At 40.6% G+C, this 21,594-nt stretch overlaps 1 protein-coding gene across 1 annotated transcript in view; it reads right to left on the reverse strand.

The window, feature by feature from the left end:
- The window catches only part of LOC311133416 (receptor-type tyrosine-protein phosphatase T-like), a gene marked incomplete at both ends in the record, with an annotated part of 396,537 nt that overhangs the window by 168,578 nt on the left and 206,365 nt on the right, over nt 1-21,594 (reverse strand). Inside the window, 3 exons of the mRNA XM_084166909.1 lie at nt 7,279-7,552; nt 11,803-11,908; nt 13,660-13,861. Of these exons, the coding sequence (XP_084023035.1) occupies nt 7,279-7,552; nt 11,803-11,908; nt 13,660-13,861 (582 nt within the window). The remainder of the gene's footprint in view (nt 1-7,278; nt 7,553-11,802; nt 11,909-13,659; nt 13,862-21,594) is intronic.

Here is a 21,594-nt window from a genome sequence, read left to right on the forward strand (position 1 = left end):
CCCTTGCCCAGAGAAGAGTGAGGTGGAGAGCTATGGTGAACGCCATATACTCCAAAAGAAACCAAAGGGACTAAGTCAAGTTAGTCAGTGACAGACTTCTGAGTGTTGTCGTGACGTTACTTACTTTAATGTATGACTGTTATTTATCGAATCACCTAACTATGTTTAATTGTCACTCGATTAAATGAATCATGTAACAATGAACTAATTCGGAATTTGGGGCACCACAGAAGAAGTTGTTTAACGAGTTACCATCTCCCGAATTAAACTCTTAGAATATATATATGTTATATATCGATAACAGTCACTTATCAAATAATTACCTCTTATAAGTCTCATTTTGAACGTCGCATAATCCTTGAACCTGCAAGAACCCTAACCTTATTGATGAATCAGCAATACACAAATTGGCTTAATTATTTATTTACTAACTAACTAAATAATAACACAATACAAACACACACACACACACACACACACAGGTTATTGATTACTAACATAATACAATGAAAACGGGTCCCTAGTGGACTGGACTAACATTAGCACGACTGCTTGCGTAGAAGGAGGGTCAGAGTGGAAGGGAGAGAGAGATTCAAACTATCATGGTTACTTTGGAAACTACGCTCATTCGGATTAGAAATTAAACATGTATTTACGTGTAGCTGTCCTCGATAGTTGAGTTGATGATGTAGGACTCTGGTTTGCCCACCAGAGATCCCAATGCCCTTGGTAGAGTTTCTGGTCGTAGTCGTGGTTAGAATGGATACTTCAGATGTACCAGCGGTTGTCTGAGAGGGATTGTCCTTCCCTCTCGTGTCTTTAGTGAAAGTTCTCTAGACGACTATACATGCCAGCTGCAGACTGAAATGATAAGGTCGAGTGCATTGTCTTCTTCTTCACCTTGTGTAGAGGTTGAGCGTTTCAGAGTTTCTCAATTTCAAACGTGTGGACTAACGTCTCACGTTTTCTGGTCCAAACATTTTGTAACGTGTAGCTTCTGCTTCACGCTTGTTGGTCTTTTAGAAATTCAACCATCTGGCTTATACCATTGTATGCTTGGTCTTCCTTTGGTAATGGAGATGTAGTTTTAAACCATTTTGTAACGTTTAGCTCACACTTCACGTCTGCTGGTCTTGTAGAGTGTCAACCATTTTAAGCCGTGGGCTTCCTGGTCTGGTAGAAATTCAACCATTTGCAACGTTTAGCTCACGCTTCACGTCTGCTGGTCTGAGGTGAATTTCGTGACAAGGCTTTTTATGCACTTGGGGTAAAAGGGGTGTTCCATCATGTTTGTGCTCATCTGGGCGTGGCCACTGACTGAGAACAAATCAATACGGAAAACAATCATCTCATCTAGAATGCTAAAATCACATTGTTATCTTCACAAAAGTATTATAATACTTAATCATTTGTTTTATACAACAATTAGATGCAAACCACATAACTGGGAAGTGTACCCCCCAGAGATACAGTTATGATGTTCCACCGTATTTAATGACGTCACAACATAGTAAAGAATTTGACATGATTGTTCTTTAAGTCCCCACCAACCATTTACCACATTCTTTTAAGTAGGAATATTGTTTCATTATCCACATTTGGATGTTGGAGTCTTGGCAGGAAGACTTCCTTTGTTAACAAAGGGGTCCTTTCACCCAATACTTCATGGCAATGAAGAGAAAGTCTGCACGGTATTTACGACCGGTCATAAAACTGGCCCCCAGGAAAAGGTGTGCTCAAACCTTTGCCTAGCTGGCATGTTTGATCCTCAACCCATGAGGGCAAGTCATGACAGTGTAATAATGAGTGCACTTTAACATGTCTCTTTCTTGAGATAAGAGCATCTGCTGAGGTCCGAAGAGATCCACACTCCACACACAAGCACAGGCATATACACTTCCAGCATGATGTCATAACCCAGACACATCCACTGAACTTAGGGGGGAATTGCTTCTGCTCCCTCTGTGCCCTATCCACACGCCCTTTCACTTCTAATAGTAATATCAATCCAGCATCAGGGCACACTCTCAGCAACCTTATGATCCCTGTTTGGAGAGGAGGAAAAAGGAAAGAGAGTCTCCCTCTTTCTCTCGCTTTCTTGCTCTGTATTTTTTCTATTTCATTCCCCTTTCTCTCTGTCTCTCTCTCGCTCTCCTCCTTTACTCTCTCTCTCTCTGGTGTGTAACCTCCCACAGTCTGCCTTCACAAACCCAGCCCTGTGTGAGAGCACAGGGGAGAGGGAAGTTTTTTCTGCAGCAGGCTTTTATAACCCACCGCCTGCCCCTTCTGCCCCGAATCATCCATCCACAGGCCCTTCACCCCAGCCCTTCACCCAGCCCTGCACACAAACACAGCCTATCTCTCTTAATCAGACACACAGTGTGTGTATCCCCATGCTGTTCCAGGTCCGGAGCCTGTGGGCACAGGGGTGGAATTGAAACCACACCTCAGCATCAGGCCTGCTTATAAAAGACAGGTGAGAGAGATAGAGATGGAAGGAAGGCCAAGACCTGATAAAAACATGGAAAATAAGGAGAAATAATAGTAGAGCTTGCCTATATCATTGAGGTATTAGTACTCTTGTTCCATTTCTATGACCTGTACGTGATGAGGGAGAGGGTACAGAGAGAAAGAGAGAGTATCTAGGATTTGAGGGTCTAAAAGCATCTCTTAGAAGATCCTGAGATAGAGCTGCTGATATGGAAGAATCCCTAGGAGATTATCTTCTTCAGTAGGGATTGGAGAAGAGAAGGAAACAAGGATAATATGGATCGACTAACTTCATTTGAGAGGCAAGTAGTCGTGGCACTACTATAATGTCTATATAGTAAATTTGGCAGGTGTTTAGGGAACACTATCATCCTCAAAAAAATAAAAGGTGCTCGTCTCTTTCTTCCGTCACTTATTCCTCCCCTAAGTGAATATTTAACAGAGAGAAGGGGCACCTTTTTCTCTTTTTGACTCTCCATATAAATCTACATTGATTCTGGCATCTTTTTGCTGTGTTTTATTCCCTCTCTAATTTAGAGTGGCTGATAAGTGCTCGTAAAAGTTTTTATGAACCACCTCCCTGGAGAGAGGGCTAGTTGGCCGAGGAACATGATAACAGGAGCTTGATGAACGAAAACAAATGGTCACCGATGTCAGCTGAGTTCAAGGGCATTTTTGATACGCGTGACCTCCACTTCAAAGCACCTGGCAATCCATTGAAAAAACGTGTGAAAAGCCAAAAGAGAATTCCCCATTCACCACCGCTCGCCTGTTTCACAACACTCCGCTTATGCATGGGCTCGACCTGAAAGGAGGTGGCCATTTGCAAAAGCTTTTACAACAAGATGGAAATGAGAAAGCCTCAAGAGTATGAGCAGTAGACTTAATAAATGTAGAGTCAATTTATAGTCTTTCTGATACTGGAAAGTTATTTATGGGTTGTTGTTTAAATGCTGCTTGGCTGAGTTGCAGATGCAGGTCTCTAGTTGGGAGTTGGAACACATCTTGTGGCTAACAGCGCTAGCCTGAGCTGAATACCAAGTCCCTGTGGTGCAGCTGGTGGAACTGCTGTAGGAAACACAGACAGCCCCAGAGTCCTAACACGCTCACATCACCAGTCTAAACTGTGGTCCGACATGTCATGCGCCTTTCCAGGAACTAACGCTAAAGATAAGCAGTAAAGCAAAATGTGGTACTTTTGATGTGCTGAAATGACATGATAATTATGCCCCTTAACAAAAACAAGTAAAAGACAGAATAAAAACAAACTCTTTCTCCATCCACCCCAAAACACTATGACTCAAAATAACTAATTAGTAAATAAAGAAAGAAAGAAACAGACACTTTCACATAGCAAGAGACAATAATTTGGGCCTGACACGAAAGGAACCATACGTGACCGAACAATTTGTCACAGGATCTTTGAAAGGCTTGAAGGTGATTATCTTCAGATACAGTCAGAACTGAAACAGCCCAATAAGGAAGTGTTTAAGAGGAAGCAACACGAGATGAGCACATTTAATTTTGACTCACTTTAACTGCCTCTGGGGACAGGCCAAAGCACCGACATCATTACTTAGTGATAGTCTGGTTTGTCTCAGACTGTCTGTCTGCCACGGGACAGTGGGGTAAGGCACTCTGGTTTTTACAGCGAGTGCTCATTCTGATGGATGCTCTTCCCGTTGTGTGCCGAGTACAGGGGAGTCAAATTTGTTTGACACCCACTGTCATACGAAAAACATCTCCCCCAGCTTCTCCTGCCCTCCACTTCGGGTGAACTGTAGTTAATTAGAGGCTGCATGGCCGACGTGAGCCTTTTTACAAGTCAAGGGGAGGGCTGCATTTGGAGGCCATTTTCTCAAAGTGCCACCTGCTTTGTTTCATTTCTCCACCATCTTTCTGTGTTACCGTACAGGTTCAGCTCTTTGCTTTGTGCAACGTTGAAAGCACCTGAATACTGCTCCGTAAACATATAGTTTCTCTCTGTACCTCACCATGTTCAAAATTCTACATGTTGGGCAAAAGCACACTTTCAAAAATATGTATTTGCTCCCCTCTGGTTGGTACTACAGGAAATGGAGAGGGTGTGTTGTCTCCTAATTGTCAAGCCTTAACATCATATCCTGGGGGGAGCAAATTCTGCCACAAATATGACCAGTCAGTCAATATGGCTGCCCTTCTAGCAACTGATGTTTAGGACAAGCAGCCTGGACTCAAGAAAGAAGCCTGGGGGACTTGAGAGGCCAGGGAGGGGGTTGTTTCAAGCGCAATTGGCAGTGTCAGGAGAGTTGGTGACTGCAGTTGGCACCCGCCCTGGCTGAGGAATCAGCAGACAGCTCGTCTGTACTAGGAGGAAGAGCCTTCCCCAACCCCCTTTTCTCTCACTATCTCTCTCTCTCCCTTCCTATGTCTCTATCCAGACTTAAACTCTCCTCCCCAAGGCAAATTTAGTTTATTGTCTTTTATGTCGGGGGGCTTGGGTGGCATCGCAGAGCTTTGGAAAAGCCTGCTCGGGCTCATTTGATGTGCATGCTTTCTAATTGGCACAATGAAAGGATGAAAGAGTGGCATCTTAGGGATGCCACCCGTGACAGGAGACTTCATGAGCAAACTAGGGATCCAAGCTGTGCTGCCATCATGCACAACTCAAATCACATGGGTATTTCATGCTGTAGTAGTCGGTAAGGGAATACACACAGTACCGTCAGTATGTACACTATGTAGTCTATTGAAAGATGGAGAATATAAGTGAGTAGCAGCAGTCAACATGTTTACACTGAGCATTTACATTTGTGACAATGGCTAAATGGAAAAACCATTAGATTAAATAATAATGATGGGCTGGCGTACTTTAAAGCCACAGAGTGACAGTTAAGCCACACTTGATTTTACATTTATGTTATCTAACTTGAATGTAATAGGGGAAAATATAAGTGAAAATAGTTATACTCGTCCCTCTGAGGTTTCGACAGAGAAACAGATTAAGGAACGAGAGAGGTGAAATAAATGACTTATCCTTGATGGCAGGTCTAAACTACCAAGCTAAATCCATATTTTATGCATGACTTTATTTTAAAAAATTCTAACTTTTCCTAAAACTCAGATTGAATTGACTGAGATCCAATCAAAGCATGAAGTCGATGTAACCAGCGCTCAGGCACGCTGAACCACATTATTGAACACCCTCTAGTTTTAAGCGATTTCTAAAATCTATTTCATAGTATAACCTTTTACGATTAAAAGGATCGGACCCTTTTTTCAATTTTCTCCTAAAATGACATACCCAAATCTAACTGCCTGTAACTCAGGACCTGAAGCAATGATATGCATATTCTTGATACCATTTGAAAGGAAACACTTTGAAGTTTGTGGAAATGTGAAATTAATGTAGAAGTATATAACACATTACATCTGGAAAAAGATAATACAAAAAATTCTATTTATTTTTGAAATGCAAGAGAAAGGCCACAATATAATATTGCAGTTTCGGCGCAATTTAGATTTTGGCCACTAGGTGGTAGCAGTGTGTGTGCAAAGTTTCAGATTGATCCAGTGAAGCATTGCAATACTGGACTATTTTGTATAAAGTCTGTCCAAATGTGCCGAATTGGTCAATTGATACATTTTCAAGTACATAACTATAGAGAACCTACAAAACTCCCAGGAATTTCATACATGATGGATCATTAGCTTATACACTAACTTTCATACATCTAGATGGCCGGGCGGAGTGGGTGTGGAGCCAGAGACAACAGGGGTTCAAACTGTAGAACCCAGTTCCTACATTTGAATATAAAAATTGATTTTATCAAACAAAACTATGCTACATTTGATCTCTGGGACCCTTAGGATGACAAATCAGAGCAAGATTACTGAATTAAAAAGTATATTATTTACCTTCAGAGGTGAATGTATCAAACCAGTTGCCGTGATAAGTTTTTTGTTGTTGTGCATTCTCCTCAAACAATAGCATGGTATTGTTTTACTGTAAGAGCTACTGTAAATTGGACAGTGCAGTTAGATTAAGAAGAATTTAAGCTTTCTGCCCATATAAGACATGTCTATGTCCTGGAAAGTTTGCTGTTACTTACAACAGTCATGCTAATCACATTAGCGCACGTTAGCTGAACCGTCCCGTATACGGGACAACGATCACATAGAGGTTAAGAAGAGCTAGAGAGCCATACATTTGCATGCTGTTTACGATTTGGCAAAACAAAAAGAACAGGCACATGCTATTGGACATCCCTTTTGCAATTTTACTGTACATTCACTTGGCTGATAGGTATGTACTAGATCATAAATAAACTTAGTTGTATTTCAAACCAGAAATAAGGGGAGCATGCACCCCGTAGTAAATTACACCTTCAAAAACAGAACTTGATATGATTCAAGATAGCGTGGGAAAAATGCGGTCTTTCATTATTCACTAAAAGGACATTCCCATCTGTATTAGGGTTGACACAATACCATTATCATGATACTACAATACTCAATGTGTTATAGCAAAGAGGAAAACACAAAGCAGACTAAACTCTTCAGTCTTTTAAAAACCTGCTTTATGTAAAATAAATTGTGTGTTATAGCTTAGAAAATGACTCCAAATGACAGTAAGGCTGTTTGTTTGTTTCCAAAATGAAATTAAGTTTGCTTCATGTTTTGTTTGTTGGTCTTGATACTTCTGAGTATGGTGATACTGGTAGCGTGACAACCGTAATCTGTATCTAGACAACATAAGCGATGGAAATTGAACAGTGATGGATCTTAAAAGGAGGTATGACAGCTCACCCCATTGGCTTTGCTCAGGGCTTGGAAGTAAATGCTGTAGCTCTTGGACGAAGAGAGAGGGGGGTTCCAGTAGCCGTTGTAGGTCTTGTTGTCGCCTATGGTGAAGGGCTGCACAACAGTCAGGTAGGTGGGCGGGAGCTCCGCCGCAAAGTAGTGGGGCGAATCCAAAATGGAGGCATTTTTGAAGCTGACGGGGACGGGGAAGCACTCCTGCGCGTCGGCTGCCCGCCGCACCTTCTGCTTGCGTTCCTCTTTCACCACCAGCTGGTAGACACTGGGGAGAGAGCAGAGGGCAAAGGTCAAGGGTCATAATCAGGGGTCTGACCAGTGCCTTCAGAAAGTATTCACGCCCCTTGACTTTTTCCACATTTTGTTGTGAATTTATTTGTCATTTTCTGTCAACGATCTACACAAAATACTCTGTAACGTGAAAGTGGAAGAAAACTTCTAACATTTGTAAAAAAGAAAAAAAGACACTAATATATCTTGATTACATAAGTATTCAACCCCCTGAGTCAATACATGTTAGAATCACCTTTAGCAGTGATTACAGCTGTGAGTCTTTTTGGGGAAGTCTAGAAGAGCTTTGCACACCTGAATTGTACAATATTTTACATTATTCTTTGTAACACATTTCAAGCTGTGTCAAGTTGTTGTAGACAGCCATTTCAAGTCTTGCCATAGATTTTCAAGCCAATTTAAGTCAAAACTGTAACAAGGCCACTCAGGAACATTCAATGTCGTCTTGGTAAGCAACTCCAGTATATATTTCACCTTGTGTTTGTGGGTTATTGTCCTGCTGAAAGGTGAATTTGTCTCCCAGTGTCTGTTGGAAAGCAGACTGAACCAGGTTTTCCTCTGGGATTTTGCCTATGCTTAGCTCTATTCCGTTTCTTTTTATCCAAAAAAAAACTCCCTAGTCCTTGCCGATGACAAGCATACCCATATGATGCAGCCACCACCGTGCTTGAAAATATGAAGCGTGACACTCAGTGATGTGTGGTGTTCGAGTTGCCTTAAACAGCACTTTGTTTTCAGGACATAAAGTTAATTTCTTTGCCACATTTTTTTCTGTTTTACTTTAGCGTCTTACAGGATGCATTTTTTGGAATATTTGTATTCTGTACAGGTTTCATTCTTTTCACTCTGTCATTTAGGTCAGTATTGTGGAGTAAACACAATGTTGTTGATCCATCCTCAGTTTTCTCCTGTCACAGCCATTAAACTCTGAAACTGTTTTAAAGTCACCAATGGCCTCATGAGCGGTTTCCTTCCTCTCCGGCAACTGAGTTAGGAAGGACGCTTGTAGCTTTGTAGTGACTGGGTGTATTGATACACCATCCAAAGTGTAATTAATAACTTCACCATGCTCAAAGGGTTAATCAATGTCTCCTTTTAACATTTTCACCCATCTACCAATAGGTGCCCTTCTTTGCGAGGCATTGGAAAACCTCCCTGGTTTTTGTCGTTGAATCTGTGTTTGAAATTCTCTGCTCGACTGAGGGACCTTACAGATAATTGTTTGTGTGGGGTACAGAGATGAGGTAGTCATTAAAAAATCATCTTAAACACTATTATTGCACACTGTGCACCATTCCACTTATCTAGGCTTGCCATAACAAAGGGCTTGAATACTTATTGACTCAAGACGTTTAATCTTTTCATTTGTAATTAATTTGTAAAAATTACAAAAAACATAATTCCACTTTGACATTAAAAGGTATTGTGTGTGTGTGTGACAAAAAAATTCAATGTAATACATTTTAAATTCAGGCTGTAACACAACAAAATGTGAAAAAAGGTCAAGGGTGGTGGATACTTTCTGAAAGCACTGTATGAGGCGTCTCAGAGTAGTAGTGGTGATCTAGGATCAGTTTGGTATTTTAGATCACAGTGAATAAGATTACATGGACAAGGGGTACCTGATTCTGTATCAGCACTCCTACACTGAGACGATTGATACATACGGCACTAAACTCAAACCCGGGTTTCCATAAGAAATGTGATATTGATTTAAAAATTAATTCATAAAGATCATTGAATTTAATAAGGAACCACCTAATGTCTGACTATATCCATACTGTTGTACATACAGAATGGGTTTGTAGTTTGTGTAAGGTCAGTTTAAAGCTATATACAAAGTTTATCTGAGCAGAGAGAGGAGTCTTACTGCTGCTCTGTCTTAACCTCCAATGAACTATTCATACCACTCCAAATTGACCACATGACTGTTTTCCAGCTTTCATTTTGCTTTGCGATTAGTACGTTCATATCTCCAGCGTGAATTCCATCACCTGTTGAAGATGCAGACTAAAAAAAAAGATCATGTTTGGTGACCTTTTGGAAAATAATGGTAACTCTGTGGAAAACAATATATTATATACTTAGAATATAAACACAGACTTGTCCGGGGGGAGCACTTCTATTGGGCAGTCATTTCTGTGAGGGACCAGTAGAGGGAAATCTACCCCTAATTAGAAGTGAGGAGCCAGTGGGAGCTGTCTTTAGACTGGCCTTTTTTGAAAGGCCCTGTCAATGGAAAGTAAGGTAATGAGTGGAGGGTTTGTTTCTGCGCTGGGGTTCATGAATGGATAAGCACTTCTTTTGAGCCCTGGGGCTCCATAGTGGTTGTCCGCAATTACGTCCATCTATGCCAAGAACACACTTCACAATTATATGCAATTAGGGAATTGTATGTTTCTGTGAAGGACTAGGGCAAATTATCCTAGCCTCTAATTTGGCATCTTTCATATGGGATAATTGCTGATGACCAAAGGAGCGTGCACTTTTCTCTGACAGCAAATATCCATTTCTAACTAATGGCTTTCAGAGACCAAACAAGTGCATTGGAAAAATGGCTTGGTTGTATCCATATGTGCAGGATGGATGTAACAGCTGGCTGATCTTGTCGTGAGCTTTTTTGGTAAACATGAAACATTTTCATTAAAGCAGAGCTTTTATGTTCTAGAGACCATTATACTTTTTAAAGCATTATCTGTATGTGAAATTTAGGCTACCATATTTACCATGTAATGACTTGTTTTCAATATAAAGCAGACTATCTGCACTAACCCTATCTTGCACTGACTCACACTCACAAGACTATATATACACTCACTCACATACTCTGTTCATTATTTTACTCTTATTATTATATATCCTGATGCCTAGTCACTTTACCCAGCCTTCATGTACATATCTACCTCAAATACCTCATACCCCTGCAAATTGATCTGGTACTGGTACTCCCTGTATATAGCTCCATTCTTGTGTATTTTATTGTTACTATTTTTATTTTTAGTATTATTTTTTAACTCTGCATCATTGGGAAGGGCTCGTAAGCAAGCATTTCACGGTTAAGTCTACACCCGTTGTATTCGGCGTATGTGACAAATAAAATGTGATTTGATTTGACATGTGGCAATGAACCTCATGCACATCTGGTATCACTTAGGGGCATATTTGAAGTGTTTATGAAAGGATTTAGTAGTTGCTACATCAGAAAATGTTATATAGCATGTGTATTATATTAAATTAGAGAATACTGTATACACTTGGATATAAATTCCTATTTAACAATTTCACAAGTGCATTATTCCCTTCAGATATTTCAATTATATAATGCTACACAAGGCCTGGAAATATTGATAGCCCAATAGCAAGTACATAAGCATTTTCTTTCTGACCAAATGTTAGCCCATAAGGGCAATTGAGGTATTCGGTTAACACTGGGAAATAGTTTCCTTCTGGGTTGTTAGGTTGAGCACAAAATGTCCTATTTCAATATGCACACGTGAACCACATTTTCATGAATGTCAACAAACTGCTTGCGGTTCATGTTCCTAAAGCGGTTAAGCTGTTGTTCCAAGCCAACGGCCAGTAGTGTTGAATTGGCATAAGTTAGTATGTCGTGACTGTTTTGTCAAGGCTGTGTTTTCAAAACTGGAACTAAATGCAATGAAACTTTTAAAAGAACTGTGTTGCTCTGCCAACTACAATGCAAATTGAACTTGATCCCCTTAATGCATTTTGCATACAAATTGCACTTATATGAATGACTGCTTCTAATACCTCAAAACACCCAGCAGAACAACAATAATTCCGTTTTTCATTTAGGAGATTCTTTGGACTTCGGCGAACCATTTCAAGGTTGGGATAAATATGAAGTGGATTCGGTGCTTGTAACTTGTCTTTTTAGAGAAAGAAAGAGGTAACACTAGTAAAACCCTGTGCAATTAGGCCTAAGCGAAAACTGTATTGTCGTGTTGTGTAAGAACAAATTAATTTCTTAGTGTGCAGATAAGCAGTTAAAACAACCAATTAATACAATTTAATATAAAATCTTTCCACACACAATCATTTTGCCAATCTGACACCTCCATAATGTCATGCAAAACAAATTGTGAGTTAGGCTTTATACCAGAGTTTTCACTTTTGAAGCAGACTAAGTTGAAGTTAACACTTCCAAAATGGAGACACTTGGACATGTAACTGTTGACAGGAAGTGATGTCATAGTGTGGTACCTGACGGGAGCTCCTCTGGATTGGGCAGGCTTCAGCAGAACTGTGATGGTGGTGTCTGTCTCGTTCAGAGGGGGCGTGTCTGTCTCGTACTCCGGCATCGATGGGGCTGGTGGGAAAAGATTCAGAGGGGATGAGATCAAGTAAGTGTTCATTAGGGCACGACACAGAAAACTTTTAAAATGTTTTTCCATGAATGACTAATATGATTGAGTCTGTTTTTGTTACTTTTGTTGCTTAATGAACACAACCCTGTTGAATTCCTATATTTAAAACAAACTTGGTCCCCTGACATCATGACAATAGTGGATTTAGCCCTGTGATTGCTGAAGCTAATCCACAATGGAGTATGGCATACAGTAACAGTAAATATACCATCTCCATCTATGGAATACGCTTAAGTCAATGTTGTCCATGAAGCCATTGCTAAAGATTGACCTTTTAAAAAGATGTACCCTAACAGAAGCGTGTTGGTGTGAAAACCTTGCCCTATACACGTCACGATTGTGCCATCTCTTTCAAATGTCACGTCTTCATTATCTCCAAAACATTAATCGGACAACCTTGATTAGATAAATCAAGGCTGGAATTAGATATGCCAATTCGTTCAGGGATTCAAAGAGAGAGGCGTTGATGCTCCAGGCCATCAAGGCTCTAGTCTGTTGCATGACTGACAACTAAGACAGGGAATGTTTACTTTCAGAGATAAGAAGACAAATCCTTCATGCTTGTGTTACACCATTTCTATCTATGAATGTCAGGAATGACGTGGTTCAAATGAATGGTGGACAATGATGAACAATTGCTCACTGTTTGATTGCTACATTCTGTCTACAGTCGTGGTCAAAAGTTTTGATAATGACACAAATACTAATTTTCACAAAGTCTTCTGCTTCAGTTTTGATGATGGTAATTTGCATATACTCCAGAATGTCACGAAGAGTGATCAGATGAATTGCAATTAATTGCAAAGTCCCCCTTTGCCATGAAAATCCCCCAAAAACATTTCCACTGCATTTCAGCCCTGCCACAAAAGGACCAGCTGCCATCATGTCAATGATTCTCTTGTTAACACAGGTGAGAGTGTTGACGAGGACAAGGCTGGAGATCACTCTGTCATGCTGATTGAGTTAGAACAACAGACTGGAAGCTTTAAAAGGAAGGTGGTGCTTGAAATCATTGTTCTTCCTCTGTTAACCATGGTTACCTGCAAGGAAACATGTGCCGTCATCATTGCTTTGCACAAAAAGGGCTTCACAGGCAAGGATATTGCTGCTAGTAAGATTGCACCTAAATCAGCCATTTATCGGATCATCAAGAACTTCAAGGAGAGAGTTGTCATTTCAGTGATATTTTGACCGTCAGCAACAGCATTAAATTGATGTGTTAATAACGTGCCAATCTTCATCCCCAACTTTGTTTGACCTCAGCATATGTACAGTATGTAGATATTATTCTACTCTAGCTTAATTTCCACTGTGAGTCTCATACAACTTCATGAATCATTCCCAGCATGTAATCCCTATGTACACATTTGAAGGGTCACTGTTTTACTGAGAAGGTGTGTCCATAAAAAAATAAAAAAAGAATTTAAGAATGAAGAATAATACACTGGCCTTACTAGTCTTAGTCATGTGTTCGCGCCTTGTTCTGAAAGGTATTTTTAGAAAACAGAGCATTTCACGGTGTCTTTTTTTTACTTTCATAAAACATACAAAAGAAAAAAGGAAAAAGGAGAAAAAAACTGCTGCTATGGTAACATAATTTCTGTCATAGTGCTTGTAGTTGTATGTATGTGCATTTCTGACACCAACGAAACACCACTATTAAGACTATCTGCTCTGAACAAGTCTTACTCACCTGCTATCTTCGTGGCGATGCGGGTGGTAACAGGGGGTCCAAAACCTTTGTTGGTGCTGGCTTTGAGGGTGAAGAAGTAGGTGGTGCCAGGGTAAAGCCCCACAAACAGGTGGTGGGTCTCGTTGCGTAGCTTGAACACCCTGCCGCGCTGGGTGGTCAGGTCTGCACTGGGGTCCAAGGAGCTCAGAGCCTTATAGGTGATCTGTAAGAGCAGAGAGAAAAAAGTAACACTATATCATATGAACAAAATGTATTTAAATTACATTCTATCATGCAGTATAGTGCATTATAAAACTTCCTATAAGCGCTGAAAACAGATCATAGCTATAATAGCCTTCAAAGGCATTAAACACAGTTGGTTTATAGACTGTTTTACACAGGGGCGCTACTTTCACTGGGGACATGTCCCCTCCATATTCTAAAATTGCATTTTTGTCCCCCCCAGTATCACATATCATTGGAATGTGATACAAAACGAGACTGGATAAAGAAGCTAGGCATATGTTGCACATCACTACTTCAAAGGAGAGGCATTTTATCTTATTATTTATATTTTTTAGTGTTTTTTGGCAGAAATGCCTTCTGGAACATGTGAACTTTCATGTGCCTTAATAACAAACTTGTATGACATCTGTAAATACTAATAAAATGGTTAAATTACGAGCATAGTTGGTTTAGCCACGGAAAAAGACAGGAATCTTCCCGCTAGCCATGATTGGCTGAGATAATGGATGGGCTGGACATGCCGAGAGATGAGTTCGGATTGGTCTGCCATGTAGCACGCTTCTGTCTATAACATGAGCTGCTCAGTATGTGTAGATAATCCTTGCTTCCGCGGCTTTTTTGAAATATATAATGTTAGCCATGAAGAACTACAAAAGTGTTGCTACTGCACTCAACAACATTGCTGCCCTGAAATTAGCTGGCGCTATTGACAATCATTAGTGGGAAAAAGTTGTGATGGACTACTTTATGCACCTGGTCAGTGTGAATCGAAATGACTTGACACAACGCTGGCCAAACATGCTGTAGCTACAAACAATGGAAAAGACACGCTGCCGTGAAGCATTCATCCATGTATACGGGTAAGTGTCTAGCTAAATTTTCAGATATTATACATTTCTAATTTTGTCATTAAGTCATTTTCATTGCAAGTTATAGCATACTGTTAGCTAGCTAGCGAACGTTAGCTTGCTGGCTCGCTAGCTAACGTTATGTGTATGATTTGTGTAGTACTATTATTCATATCTCAGAAAACAATTTGCATTGCTAGTTATAGCCTAATGTTAGCTAGCTAGCTAACATTGAACCTAGTTGGTTAGCTTTAGACACCTGCAGATTCATACTATAGCATTTCATGCATGGTGGCTAGTTATGACAATCCGTTTGTACTGTAAATATGTGTTGGGATTATGGTTAATTGTTTAGCCACATCACATTTAGACAAGTGTGTCTGGGTAAGCATCATCTAATAATTATAAGGTATTTATTTAATATTTTTATCTGGACACGTTCTATATTTGTAAAAAACACAATTTCAGATTTTGCTACATTAGACCAAATCGAGGTGGTCGGTCACAAATGTGGGCCTGCAAGCTTCTTTTTCCAGTGCGTTCTGATACACCATCATTCAGGATGACCGACATTTCAAACAGTAAAAAAAGAAAGGTAGAACAGAAATGCAGGGTAGAAAGGTAAACATATAACACATTGATGTTGTCACACCCTGATCTGTTTCACCTGTCTTTGTGATTGTCTCTACCCTCCTCCGGGTGTCGCCCATCTTCCACATTATCCCCAGTGTATTTATACCTGTGTTCTCTGTTTGTCTGTTGCCAGTTCGTTTTGTTTCGTCAAGCCTACCAGTGTTTTTCACCTTGCTCGTGTCTTTTTCAAGTTCCTGTTTTCTAGTTTTCCCGGTTTTGACCATTCTGCCTGCCCTGACCCTGAGCCTGCCTGCCGTTCTGTACCTTGTCACACCACCCTGGATTATTGACCTCTGCCTGCCCTGACCCTGAGACTGCCTGACGTTCTGTACCTTTTGGACTCTGATCTGGATTACTGACCTCTGCCTGCCCTTGACCTGTCGTTTGCCTGCCCCCTGTTTTTGTAATAAACTTTTGTTACTTCGACACTGTCTGCATCTGGGTCTTCTCCTGAAACTTGATAGATGTGTGGGTTGTAAACACGGTGGTTGCCTAATTGGTATCAATCCCCAACATATTATGTGATTTAAGGAATTATTTCTATCAACAGCACACAATATTATCATTTTCGGGCATATGCATTGTTTTGCAATAGTGAAGAAGAATAGAATGGCAATGTCAGTTACATTGGTCCTACCAGTGATTTTCCGTCTCCATTTGAATTAGCTCCACAATGCTGTGTGCCACGGCAAAGAAATATTGGCTATGCATTACAACATAAATATTGACCGCGTCAAAACAATTCAGGCGGCACTTCCATAACCACCAACATCCAAACACATGGCCTGAATTTTAATTTTTTTTACTGGTGGAGATTGATGTTTGTGTAAATTGAGGTCTACAGGGTTGTGTGTAATAAAAACATTTTAGACTGATGTGTCACAGATCACAACTCCATTAGATAATTCAAATCAAACCAATTGACAGCTCAGTGCCTGCTGGTAGCTAGGCCAGTCGCTGATTGAAAGGCTTTCATGGTAAGTGCTAGATCCGGCGTTGCCCCGAGACCGTGCTGCACTGACCACAGGCAAAGAAGCAGTTGGGGCAAGACAAGCAACATTTTTTGCATGAAGCAAAAAACAGAAAAGACAAGAAAAAGAAGGATAAAAGGAGTGTGTGTGGGGGGGGTGTCATCCTGAGTTGTGTCCTAGATAAGCCTTTTTGAAACCTGTCATTGTGGACCTCCAGACAATGCTGGACCTAAATTATGTAATATGAATATGGGTCTGGAGCCGTATAGACTTTGGGTGTGTGATTGGTGGGTCCTTGGCTGTGCGAGACAGTGGGCTAGGGTGAGTCAGACTTCAGCAGCTGTCAGACATCGGGGGGGGGGGGTGGGACGGGACGGGACGGTTAAAGGCTGCTGGCTAATCTAGACTGATTAGCATAAATCCTCATCAAGCCACTAATGGCTTGCAGGACTTCAGAGGTCGATAAAGAGTCGTAAAGGAGCTGAAACTTAAACAAATGGAGCTTTCCTGTAGACATGGTTTCCTAATTCCTTTACTAGCTATAATTCATGCAATAAAGTTTGGTTTAACTGGTTCACAACAATTGTGTTCACCAATTGTTTAAGCATTTATCTTTTCAAGGTATCCGTTTGAGTTGACAAGCATCCAATATTCAATCCATGGCAACAATAAATATTTCCTTGTTGTTGTGCTTCAATAGACTGTCCCCATTGCCATCAAAGTTCTATCTGCTGCCACCAGTCCTTAAATTGGATACAAAAGTCAGTGAAAAAGTTATACTTGTGATATATTTATAGTGGAATTTCAGTTCTGCAGGCAGCAACACAACACATTAACTCAGAGAGTCCTACTGCCGTCGGCACCTTTTCATTTTATACCAGCCAGGGCTGCAGTGAGACTGCGTTGCTCATAATAAAATACCTGAAATCAATATTTATTCATGGATTCTTACTCACACTTGTTAAATATTATCCCAAAAATATTTTTGGGCTTTCGTTTGGGTGTGAATGCGTATTCCTCTGGCGTTCCTTCTCCTTGGTTGATATACTCAGCAGGGAAGCGTCATAAAGAAGAGGTAGTTTACTGCCCTATGAAACAGCAGACGCGCACCGAGGCACTGCACTATGGGTAATGGAGAGACTACATCTGTGGAATAACTCGTAGCCGAGACGAGAGATGGATGCCTTTTAATAAGGACGCTGTACCAAACAGCAGCACACATAAATAAAGCAAAGGACACAGGGCAATGTGTCTTTTGGTTTAAGGGGAGAGTTCGGGGAAAGTTGCAGTTACTGCTGTTGTTTGAAGTTTGAGTTTTCAATTGGTTCATAGTTCGTTACTCAACTTGAACTTTTGTTAGGGACAAGTTTGGTCTGAATAAAACATCTATATAATACAGTATGCCCTTCAAATTGAAATGGGCCAACCAAATATATATTTTTCCATTGTTGTATTACAAATAAGCACATTCAAGAATAGGATGGCGGCTTCAGTTGTTGGGACAATAATATATCTGCTTCAAAACCCCCGCAATCTATGAAAAATCTACAGCAACAATGGCCTCAATCGCTATATCAATCTATAAATGTTTCCACCTCAGGGACAAAGGAGAGGACAGTTTCAAAAGCTACAAGGCAATCAATGGTCTTCCATTATCCATTTCTATCCATTCAGTTATCTTGTATAGGAAGGCTTTTCAGTGTCACAGCAGATACAAATCAAGGGGGGCTACAATGTGGGGAGGAAATGATAGGTCTCTATAATATACAAATAATAAAATATGTCATTTAGAAGACACATTTATCCAGAGTGACTCACAATACGTGAGGGCATACATTTTTAGGATGTGTATGCGATCCCTGCAGGAATTGAACCTGCAACCTTGGCGTTACCAGCACCACGGTCTAACCAACCACGCAGAACCACATTCTCTGCCTGGGCACGTTATCGGTGGAGTTGGGGTTGGCTGCCTGGCTGCAGCAGGGACAGGCGACACGGCTGCTATATGGCTTCCAGCTCGGGGCAAGGTTGCAAATCCACTCCTCTCAGGCCATTAACGAACAGTTAAAAGGCAGGCCTGTAATTGAGTGGAGCGAGTGTAAAGCTGCTCCGCTTGTCCATCCATCTCTCTGTTGTCCCTGGGAATCAGGGACAAATGGGGTGCCGTTTGTAACATGCTATATGTTGTGAAACAGATGAATTACGTGGCACAAAATGTTTACATTTTGTAGCACGGAATTCATCTGTTACATAACATATAGCATGTTACAAACGACACCCCATATGGACAGAAGGAATGTGGGGTTGACTGGACTGCTGGATTCAAGCTCCAAAATCTTACAGAAGAGATTAGGATGTAACAGTGGTCCTTACAGGATTGGCTAGGGAAGCTGGGACACATTTACAGTACTGTGCCTAGGGAAAGATGCAAAGGGAGGGAACATATTGATGCCAGATGACTGTCACAAAGTGATGCGAGACGACAAAGGAAGATTCTATGTGGATTTTGGACACAGATTGATTTTGTTTGTGTGAACAGTGCTACATATCGAGTGACAACAGAAGAGCTGTCATTTGACGACTGCTACATACACAGTTAGCTTAGAATAGACGGGGGTAGAAATCGCAATGCACAATCAACTTTATTATCAGTCGGTTATGTCACTTGTCCATGAGATGGTAGAGATAAAGACCACATAGACCAGGAAAATTCAAATCTGGACCTTGAAGCCATTCCCACTGCTAATTTTCATTCTACCCCTCTATTCAGGGACTGATTTAAACCTGGGACACCAGGTGGGTGCAATTAATTATCAAGTAGAACAGAAAACCAGCAGTACTCCGGACCTCCAGGCTCAGATTTGAATACCCCTGATATAGGCTAGCCAGAGGTAAATGTACAGAACTGTTGTAAAAATGTACTCTATCCCAATCTCTATCCCTATAAGCACTCACAAACTCTTTCAATCCCCAGTTTAAAACTTGCTCTTGTTATCCCAGCTCCAAACATATTCTCAGCCTCTAGCACAATCCCTATCATCCCTGATTCTAGGTGGACGTGGCTAGCGATGAGGAGGCTGCCCCTCTCTCTCAGTCCATCCAGCGCCACTGTGGCTGTTTATCTTCGTTAGGTGCTACTATGCCTGTGTGTGTGTGTGCGTGTGTGCGTGCGTGCGTGCGTGCGTGCGTGCGCGCGTGCGTGCATGTTCTCAAAGAGTTGTAAATGGTTGAGCTGAGCACACCACCCTGGAGTCACCATGACAGGGGGGGTGTGCCTCTCACTCATCATTATTGTCATTGCGGTTTGTTTTAGTTGTGTTTTGGAAATGGTGAATAATGTTTTGTGTTTCATTTTGGAGTCACTATTATTGTAGGTAAGAATAGAAAATGTTTCTGAACACTTCTACAGTACATTCATATGGATGCTTCCATGATTATTGCCAGTCATGAATGAATGAATCACAATTAATGATGAATGAGAAGGTTACAGAGGCCCAAAGATCATACTCCCCCAAAAATGCTAACCTCCCCTGTTATTGATAATGGTGAAATGTTAGCAAGTTTTGTTGTAGCCTCTGTAACCTTCTCACTCATTATTCATGATTCATTCATGATTTTTCTTAATAATTGCATTATCAGGATTATTTAAGAAGTGTTCAGAAATATATAATCCACTTATAAAGAATATTACTCCAGTCATCATTGACCATTCAGTTACTATTGGGCAAAACATAACCCAAAACACAACCATAACAAACTGCAAATGCATCCAACGAGTTTGTAGAGTCATAAGCTTGATGTAGTCATTGCGACCAAGGAATATCGGACCAAATACTAAACTTTTGACTACTTTAATACCCTAAAGTAAATTTGTCCAAATACTTATGACTTCTTCACATGGGAGGACTAGACACATAAAGGGATTTTATTTCTAAATGGTAAAACGGATATGTATGAACATACCCTCAAATAAAATGTGCCTCATATGAAACATTTGACCTCAAATCCAAAATGCTGGAGTAGAGAGACACATTTTTTTTTTTTGCTTCACTGTCCAAATACATATGGAAGGGAGAGTAGGTTCTCCTATTCATCTGAAAAAAAACTGAGTTTGGGATTCAAGCATTAGAGCAAAACCACATTATCTGCCTCTGAACACAGGCTATAACTTTGGTCCCTGGTTGTCAAAGGTATGAAAATGAGTTCTATTCACACAAACACTACTTCTGCTTTCGTCAAATCCCATCAGACACTCAACAGACTGACGAGGAGTGGGAACATTGGCATCAAAACATTTCAACAGTGCGTGCTACAAATTCAACAAAACAAAGATCAAGGACTTACACAAAGCATTCAAGTGCTCAAGTATTTACAAATCCTGCATTTGCATACAGATAATGTTAGGCAAAAAGTAAGGAGGTAGACTACAGAAAAAAAGCCACCCCAACAGACTCTTCGGCATTGATTAAAGCAAAGTCATTATAAGTCTCTTTTTTTTTTTTTTTCTCAGTGCATTTTTCATATCTTCCCTTTCTCTTTCAGCAAAGGCAATTCATTTCTGAAAAGCCTTGATGACTCGATAGTACAGAGCTATGTGAAGAGGAGCTGTGAGTGAGAAGTCTGTTGCTGTGTGTGTGTGTGTGTGTGTGTGTGTGTGTGTGTGTGTGTGTGTGTGTGTGTGTGATCAAAAGGCTGCAATCTCATGCTGAACACATCCTCAACCTGACATCCGGTGACACTCCTCTCAGCGGGGGGCCATGTTTATGTACTCAGATATTAACTGTGTGTGTGTGTGTGTTCGTGTGTGTGTGTGTGTGTGTGTATGCACGTGAGTGTGTGTCTGTGTATGTGTGTATGTGTGCGTATGCATGTGTGTGTGTGTAATTCAGAGCTGCCATCACACTTTGCTTGAACCCATCGTCACACCGCTGCTGTTCTACAATTAGCGTAGCTTAGAAGTCAACAGAGAACTGATGGTTGCGTATTAATGAGGTTTTAGTCATGGTGCATGTACAGTTGAAGTCGGAAATTTACATACACTTTAGCCAAATACATTTAAACTCAGTTTTTCAGAATTCCTGACATTTAATCCTAGTAAAGATTCCCTGTCTTAGGTCAGTTAGGATCACCACTTTATTTTAAGAATGTGAAATGTCAGAATAATAGTAGAGAGAATGATTTATTTCAGCTTTTGTTTCTTTCATCACATTCCCAGTGGGTCAGAAGTTTACATACACTCAATTTGTATTTGGTAGCAT

This window comes from Coregonus lavaretus (assembly GCF_964263955.1).
Source record: "Coregonus lavaretus genome assembly, chromosome: 8".
Taxonomy (NCBI): Eukaryota; Metazoa; Chordata; class Actinopteri; order Salmoniformes; family Salmonidae; genus Coregonus; species Coregonus lavaretus.